The 8,966-nt window shown below is 41.7% G+C and overlaps 1 protein-coding gene across 1 annotated transcript in view; it reads right to left on the minus strand.

Moving 5' to 3' along the window:
• NXPH2 (neurexophilin 2) overlaps window positions 1-7,505 on the minus strand; it is a 101,248-nt gene extending 93,743 nt beyond the window's left edge. The window contains exon 1 of the mRNA XM_007183019.2: window positions 7,250-7,505. Coding sequence (XP_007183081.1) covers window positions 7,250-7,300 — 51 coding nt within the window. The 5' untranslated portion in view covers window positions 7,301-7,505. The remainder of the gene's footprint in view (window positions 1-7,249) is intronic.
• Between the last annotated feature and the right edge of the window lie 1,461 nt (window positions 7,506-8,966).

Consider the following 8,966-nt stretch of genomic DNA (forward strand, 5'->3'; position numbering starts at 1 on the left):
ATGCAATAACTATTGCTCTGTTTACCTTCCAGAGCTGATGTGAAGATGAACCATGAGATCACACACATGAAATTATCTTACAAACCAAGTAATGCTTTATACTAAGTCACTTGTCCCAACACAAAGATACCAGACATTAAAAAGGGGGACAAGGTAGTGACTTCAAGATCTGAATCCATGAATATTGGAAGGTTACTTGTTCAGGAAAGAGGTGTGTGGCTGTGGACATGTTGAGTGTGAGTTGGCAGTAAAACATCCAAGGCAAAGAAAGTGAGCTATGGAGAGATGGCTTTGGAGGCCGAGCAGTAGGGTAGGAATTGAGGTACAAATTTGGGAGTCATCAACATGGAAGCAGCAGGTGAATCCATGACTATGGAAAACACACTTTTGAAAACTTCCCCTCCCTTTTCATTTCTGTAGCCACATTTCTTATACTGATCCCAACTGTCTTCTGTTTGGGTTATCCAAATGCAAAACTGTATTGATAAAAATGATTGTTATCATTGCTACGAAGTGTTAAATGGTTCTTTTGAGTCCCTATTCTCTTACTGTATACGTTATCCATTCAAAATATCAAGCAGATCATGGACTTTTAACAGCCATATAAATTACATATGTGGTCTCTCCCTTCAAGTAATCTCAACTATTTCCTAAGTTACAGTTTTGAGTGAATAAATATACATGCCATATAACTTAAGGTAAAACTGATGAGATTTAAAAACTGTCAATATATATGGCAATGCTTGAAAATCACAATCTTGCATAATCTTGAATAAAGAGATGTACTTAAGTGTTTTTATGACCTGAGAATCCTTTTATTTGGCCCAAACCGGCACTATCACAAAGTCGTTTCGTTTTTAAAGACATTCATGTTGTTTGAAATATAGTTGGACTGAACCCCAGGACTAGTCAGTCTGTTTCAGTTGACTTGTCGCCTGATGTTAAAACCATTAACAATTTCTTCCATCTTTGATAGGTCTCACATGCCAGTTCTTTCTTGGTTTTCTTTTTAAAATTTCATACCATTTACATCAGAACTCCCAAGACCTTTGGAGTTAGTGAAAAGTATTCCTGATTTAAATAGGTTGGATTCTAATGAGGTGTGCAAAAAGTCACATGCTAGTTTTCTGGTTGAAGTACAGTATTAAGCTGTAACGCTGCTTATCTTAATAATTAGAATTTAACTGAGAGCCAATTTACTTTTTATTTAAATTAAAGAAATGAGTAGATGTTAGTGGTTTACAATTTAAAAATGGTATAGAGGGGGAAAAGCCCTTATTGTACCATTTTAATTTAAATTTTATTGATTTTGCTGATTATATGTGTTAAATAAGTATTTGTCAATTCCCTTTGCCTAGTTTCACTAAATTGTCCTTTTCCATAAGAAGATATAACATTAATCAGTCTTGTAGTATTTTAAATTTATTTCTAAATATATGTACCATTTGTGATATGGTTAACAGCACAAACTCCATGTAAAACTTATATTTAAAGCAATTATGTTTGTAGGTAAGACATACTTTAAATTGTACAGTAAAGATGTACATAATTCATAAAAAGAAAAATACAGGAACACTGTTACTGTACATTAAAAAAAGGAAAGAGATGTTAGAAATCATTTTTCATTCTCTTTATCACTGATGATGTCATTGTACAGATGAGGGATTTGAGGTTGTTAAATGACCAGCCCAAGACACACAGACACGCGTGTGCGCACAGACACACACACACACACACACACTCATATTCTCATAGCAGTTCCATTTTGTTTACTGTTATGTCCTCAATGTCTGCTACAGTCTCAGTGTAAAGTCAGGGACAAAATAGTAAATATTTGTTGAATATGCAATTTATTTAGAGATAGAACTCGTCTTTTGACTCCAAATGCATTGTTCTTTCCAGTACACAAATGGAAACTTTTAACATGTCCTTCTTGTAGATTTTTTGGGAGAACAGAATGTGATAAACTGTGTGAAGGAAACTTGAAAACAGGTAGGTATATGCAAATCTAAGAGAGCATTATTATCATTGTAGTTTAAATTTGTAAAACTTCCCAGTTTCCTTACTGTGGGTTCATAAATCTAAGAAAAGCAAAATTTACAAGAACGACAATTTTAAAGACAACTATTTTAACTTCTTGAATGATCTGGCTAGGAAAAATATTTCTTATAGCTTTTGGGTTTAGATAATGAAATATTCATTTTTAATGGTAATTCTATAAAGAAACAGAATTCCTTATTATATACTGATCTTACAGCATAATGAACCAAACAGTTATTTGAAGGTTTTCATCTAGATCTTCATCAACTAAAAACAACATAAATTGGAAGTTTTCAATCAATCATATCTTAGAATTCTTTCTATAATATGAAAATCTATACTGTAAATTGCTTTAGATACTTTTTTTATTGAGCAAGATTTTGAAATAAAGAACAGAGTTGTCATCAATACCATTGGTCATATCACAAGTAATAAAAAATTCAAATAGATTGTTAGCAAATAAAGACTCATACAATTGTTAGTAAATAAAGACCAACTAAGGCATCTGAATTTGGCACAATTAAAATTATTTGTGATGAAACAGTGTTACAATATCTTACAGTGGTTCAATAAATAGGTTAACTTGGAAGAGATTATTGAAAATAATTTAAACATGCTACATTTTAAATTATAACCACTGTGCAAGAATGATACAGAAATTAGTTTGTTAAATCATCATTCCACATACTATAAGAATATCTAGAGAATAAACTCACATGGATGAGTGCTCAAAATCATTTGGACCAATTTTTTAAAGCAGCTTTAAAATAATTGACTCCCAAATCAAGATATTAAATGCCAACTTCTAACCGGCAATAATGCTTGTGGCTAAGATAGAAATGAGTCTTCACAGAAATGCTGACACAGCCCTAACTGTAGGTATTTGAGCGAGTGGCTATAATTCCTTTTTCAAATCTTACCCAGCAAAGCTTCAGGTAAAAGAGACCGCAGAATATGTAAACAGTAGGAGAGAGTCCTGGAGCTTTTACAAAATCACAAACCTATGACACACTTATATTCATCTCTGATTGCTACTACTAAATAATGAAATCATTCACAATGTATTGATTAGCTCTTTAATAGATAAAAGGTGGGCAGTGTGTTGTAAAAATCAACATTTCTTAATTCATTCGATTTGCAAGAGCTACACATTTTAAGCTGAGAATGTAAAACCTCTAAAAGTTTTTCAAAAAAGCCTTCTGCCTTATTTAGCATTTTGACCACTAATCAGAAACAATAAAAAAAAGAAAATTAAGAAAAAAACTACGGAACAAAAAGTAACAAGGCTTTTCTTTTCCATTCGGAAATCTATTGAGCTATAAAATAAGTTCCCAAGAGGAGTCAGTTTCCTATGTGGAAGGCATTTAAAACTGAACTACACAACCTAATCTTAAAATAGGCCAAGGGAACACAGTTTATACTGGGAGGTGAGTGGCTGGAATAGAGGACTTAATTGTCTAATCCTAGTTCTCATTTTTAAAAATGTCTAAGATAATGATGCTTTTAATGAGGAGTCAATTTCAAAGCCCAGCCAACTCTAAGTCGTAACCATGATATGGTGGTATTTTCTTCTCCTCTGCATTGTCAGCTAGGCAACAGATGACTATTTATCTTACACTGGGAAATACTGTTTTGATGTTAATTGATCAAAACTGTATGAGGGAAATTGTGATTTCTGAATGGAAGACAGTCATGAGTTATCACTTCTTGAAAATACAGAACTGGGAATAAATATATGTTATGACCATGACACTAAATAAATATTAAAATCAATAATTTGTTAAGATAAACAAAAATATCCTCAATAAGTTCATGTGGGATGATACTATCTAATGAGGATGAACTTAAAATTGTAAAACTTTGCATCACAAGTATTCTGATTTTATAGGATTCTAAAAATTTGTTAACTTGCATCGATTTTTAAATTTATATTTTACTTCATAAACTCATTATATCACAGAAAAACAAGTTGAAATGTATAACAAACTAATTTTTAAAATCACCACTAAATTTTATCTTAAATTCAAGCTTATCATCCATTTAAATTCAATCTTTTTACAATCTGCATTTTACTTAGAGGCAAAAATCACACTTATTATGAGTTACAAATAATCATGCAAATCTGTAAGAAGCTGTCAACTGGCGAGGTCTTTACCTTGTATCATGTCACAAAATAACACTCATTATAATATTAAATTCAAATGCTAATTTTTTCTTCATTAGATGGCAGACAAGAAATAATGTGCTATTAATATTTTTATAAAGATATGTTGCTGAATAAGAATTTCAAAGAAAATAATACATTCAGGATTGATACGTAATTCTGCAAATGCCTAGTAATATTATTAATTAGGTATAGCAACCTGTCTGTTAAAACACTAGACACAGGCCAGGAAAATTGGGTAAGGACAAATCACAGACACACATACTTCACAGTTTACCTGCAATATTTATCAATTCAGCTTATTGTTTCCTTAAAACTTACAAATATCCCCCAAATAAGTAAAAATCTTCTAGTTATTGTATCAGTATTATATGATAGTGACTTATTTGGGCCCAACTCCCTCTGACTGCTTTCATATGAATCAGGCAATTTTCTTAAAATTAAAATTTCAATATCCCCAAATGAATCCACTACTCATTTAAAAATATTTAGCATTTTAGGATGGCAGTGGGAATGGAAAAGTAAAATCCAGTTCCAACAATAACCCAACCTCGTCTCCACTCCCTCCCCCCAAGGGCAGATGTACTATGTATACATGGTTCCTAGAAAATGAAAAAATTAGTTTTCAAGCATTTTATCCACTTGCTATTGGGATTTAGCAAAGAAGTTCAATATTAGCTGAAAAGGTAGACTAAAACTATAAGCCCTCCAAAGGGCCAAATTATAACTTTTTTTTTTTTTTTTTGGATACCTGCTGGGGTGGGGCGAATGGTGGGATTGGAGGGTGTTTTCATTTAGATCTACCCTGCTCAGCCACTCTGGTTTCCTTTCACATCCTAACCCCCTTGTGTTATACGGCTGGAAACAGCTCTAAGATTGTGGAGAATGTAAACAGCTTTTTATCGTCCAAAAGGATGGCAGTGTAAGGAATGTATGCTTATCACACAGCTGCAGCTCCCCACCTCACTTACCGTGATAAAGTGCTCCAGGAAAAAAACATTACAACCCAAGCACAATCCAAAAATGGATTAGAATTTGACATACACTTCCTTAAAGACTGATAAATCAAGCCACGCTGTAATATTAGAATCTAGCTCTTAAGGAGGGTATATAATCTTGTCAAGATGTATTTCTTATTCCCTATTGACTCTGGTGGTGTGAAAAAAAAAAAATCTAACATTCCCAATACAGTAAACTGATAGGAGAACTTTTCCCAACACACCCCCCAATATAGCTCCTCATCTTTAAGAGTCTAATACAGTGGAACAGATACACAGTTCATGATCACTGAATGCAAAATTAAATGCAAGAACTAAGAGATTCATGAAGATATTCTGAAGATCCTGCCTAAGTACCGGATTTTCCCAGATTTTTACAGTTTTACTTACACACACCATACAAATGCTGCCTTGTTAAATCACCTTTTATTGGACTCCAGATCAAACATTTCAAAAAGCAAGGGATAATGAAGACTATTATGGCATATATGTGGCATGCTTAATGCCTTAGATGTAAAATTTATTTTAACATGCCATATTGTATATAGGCAGTATGTGCCAGCTCATTCAAGGACATTTGGGAACATCACTGCATTTTCTTCTTGATGCCATTGAAGAATTTCTTAACGCTGTGCAGGTGAAGCTAATCTCTGTGGAAAAGGAATGGACAGGCCCTTTCGTGCTCTCTCCCCTTCACTAAGACATTTTAGAATTCCTTCTATCCTCAAACTTGCAGAGTATCTTTGCGTCTGCAATATCATATGTATCATAGAGAAACTTTAATAAGTTACTTGATCTTTCCCTCTAAAGGGAAATAAGAGAGAGAGAGAGAGAGAGAGAGAGAGAGAGAGAGAGAGAAAGGAAGGGAGGGAGGAAGGAAGGAAAAAAGGAAGAATCATCATGCTTGGGTTCCTTTACCCTGTTTTTTTTTTTTTCTTAACCCTGTTTTAACAGCCAGATTAAACTGGGTAAAGTCTTAAATACGAAGACCAAAGAAACCTTGGCTTCTGGAGAAAGCCCTCTTGATAGCACCGTATTAAGACAAGTGCCAAGAGAGCAGGAGAAATCCATCACAGAGGCGGACTGCGCCAAAGCAATCCCCTTCTATAATTTTACTTTAAAAGTTGTCTTCTTGAAGGTCTTGCTTGGGATCTCCCTTAAACAGAATTAACTAGCAATCCATACAGCATACAGGTATATTTCGGAAGGAGAGGGTGGCGCCACGCGGGAAAAGCGAGGAGAGATGAGAGGCACCACTGGAACAGTCGCCTAGAGCCTCCCTGGCGGACCCTGCAACCACCTTCTAATACCCTTCATATTCCTCAGCGCCCCCTGAGCCGCCCAGACCAGACAGGAGAGGTCTTCGGGAACAAAATGCTTAGACACGACGGGGAGGGGGCTCCTGTGTGGAGTTGGATTTGAAAGTTACAGCCTGCGTCCCCGCCGGCACAAAACCCCGTCCTGGCCCCCAGCGCCGGACGGAAAACGAAGAGAAATCCAGTCTGCCTCCCAAATCGGTCTTTTGCCTAAGTTTTTCCCCAGCAAGGAGCCACCAACCTGCCCTGAGAACGAGGATGCACGATGCCGTGGTTTAGAAGTGTTTGCGGGCATCCGGGCAAAATATCACGTGAAAAATAACCACCAAGCCCCCCAAACTCTGGGCTAGAGGCAGGTCTTTCAGCCCGTCCTCATCGCGTCCGTCTACCCTTATCCCCTCCTCGGCCGCTCCTCAATAAACCTCTTCCTTCTCTCGCACCTTCTTCCCTGCCCCTTTCTGCCTTCTTCACCCCAGCCCTCCAGTCCCAATCCTCCATAAGCACCGCACTCACCTCAGGCTCCCCTCTGATCCCCATTCCCTGATTCTTTCCCTTCAACCTCTAAGGCAACCCTAAACTCTCTCCACTGCCTGCGCCCCCGACCCCATGTCCCAAGCAGCCCCAGGCTCTGCTTCCGAGACGGCCGCCGGAGCGGTTTTCCCGCCGAAACGCGGCCCCGGCGCGTGAGGCGTGGGGCGTGGGGCGTGGAGCGCGGCGGGCCGGGCACTCACCAGCTGCAGCAAGCCGGGGACCACGACGAGGGGCAGCGGCCGCAGGCGCATGGTGCCGGCTGGCGCGGCGTCTCACGAGCTGCGCGCCCTCGCCTGCCTCTCGTGCATCTCCACTTCGCGGGGCAGGACTGAGGACGCCAGGGACTCCGAGCGGCGCTTCCCTCCTGGAATCCGAGCGCAGCGCCGCGCCACGCCGCGCGGGTCCGGTGGGCGGGCTGGGAAGGGGGTGGGGGAGGGCGGGAGATGTTTCTGGGGCCCCGCGCGCCCCTCCTTGGAGGGGGCCGGAAGAGGAGCGTGGGGGGCCGCTCGAGCTCCGGCGTGCTGCGCGGGGTTCCAGCGGCGCCCGGGGCTCCCGCGTCCCGGGGTCAGGGTGAGCGCGGCGGGCGCCCGCGGGTGGGAGGCTGCGGCTCCGGCGCCTTGGTGCGGGGTTCCCGCGCGAGGCCGCTCTCGGGATCCTGGCAGAGCTGAGCGCGCCCGGGAGCCCGGCGAGGCTCGGGGCCTTCTCCGCCCCCGCCCAGCAGAGGGCCGGTTGGGCCGGGCGCCCTGCCCACTGACCAGCTCTTGTTTTGCTGGGGAGGTGGCAGCGGGGATGGGGGGGGGGGGTGGCCTCCCTGAGTGGACGCAGGAAGGAGCGCGCCGGGAGAGCACCCAGGGAGTTCGAGGGGAAGGCGACGTCAGGGTCCTGAGGCGGGGCGGGGGGCGGGGGGCTGGTGGTGTGGAGGGGTGCTGGAGCCCGGGACGCCCCGGGAGAGCGCCCCGCTCCGCAGCAGCCCTGGCTCTCAGAGCCCGGCGCAGGGGGTCCAAAGTGTGGCCGGTGCGGCTGGAAGAATGTCTGGAAGTGGAAAGTAGTGGGGACCTAGAGCGACATTGAGGAGGGGTAGCGGCAGGGCTCTGAGAAACCGAGCTAGCTGTAGGGGTCCAGGCTTACTCGGGTTTGAGGATGCTATCGGCTGCTCGGTGTCCAGGAGGAGGATAGAGCTGCGCCCGAGGGGCCTGGGGAGAAGAATAAGGAGAGGAGACCCTGCCGCAGCCTCCCAGTTGGGAAGTCTTGGAGAGGGATATTTCTGAGGCCGCGGCTGGGCGAGGCCAGAAACCTGCTGCCCGGGATCGCTCAGCCCCATGTTAACAACTCTCCATTGGAGAGATCCTTAACCTTTAACTATCTATCTCTGTGCTGGACCCTCGAGTGGAAAAGTCAAGGGGCAGTGGGGCTCAGGTACTCCCACGTTTACAGCGGGTGAGAATTTAGACATCATCCATCAACCTCTTTATTGAACAGATGGGAAATCTAAGGTCCAGAGAGGTAAAATCAGTTCTCCAGGGATGAGTCTCTAGGCAGCTACTTCAAAAAAACACTCAAGGCAAGGCTAGTTCCTGCATCCTCTTGCAAATGAAAAACACGTTGAGGCAAGAGAGTGGAATTGAGATAGATTTTTATTTAAAAAAAATAAAACAACAAAAAGTGAAATTTGGGCTGGAATTTTAGGGGAAAAACGTTTCCATCTCCTCCTCTTACTGCTCTTCTACCCCCAAATAGAAATGAAAGGGGAGTTGGTAAGTCTTTGAATGGTGCAGGACCAAGGGCAGGAGGACTGACCTGGGTAGGGCAAGGTCCCACCCTTCCTTTCACTGGTTGTGTCAATTTTGTGCAGATGGGGAGGGAGGTCATTCCAGAGTGTTCTGGGGGTCCCAATGTGACTTTGAAAGTTGTCCCTGA

The sequence above is a fragment of the Balaenoptera acutorostrata genome, chromosome 8 (assembly GCF_949987535.1).
Source record: "Balaenoptera acutorostrata chromosome 8, mBalAcu1.1, whole genome shotgun sequence".
NCBI lineage: Eukaryota > Metazoa > Chordata > Mammalia > Artiodactyla > Balaenopteridae > Balaenoptera > Balaenoptera acutorostrata.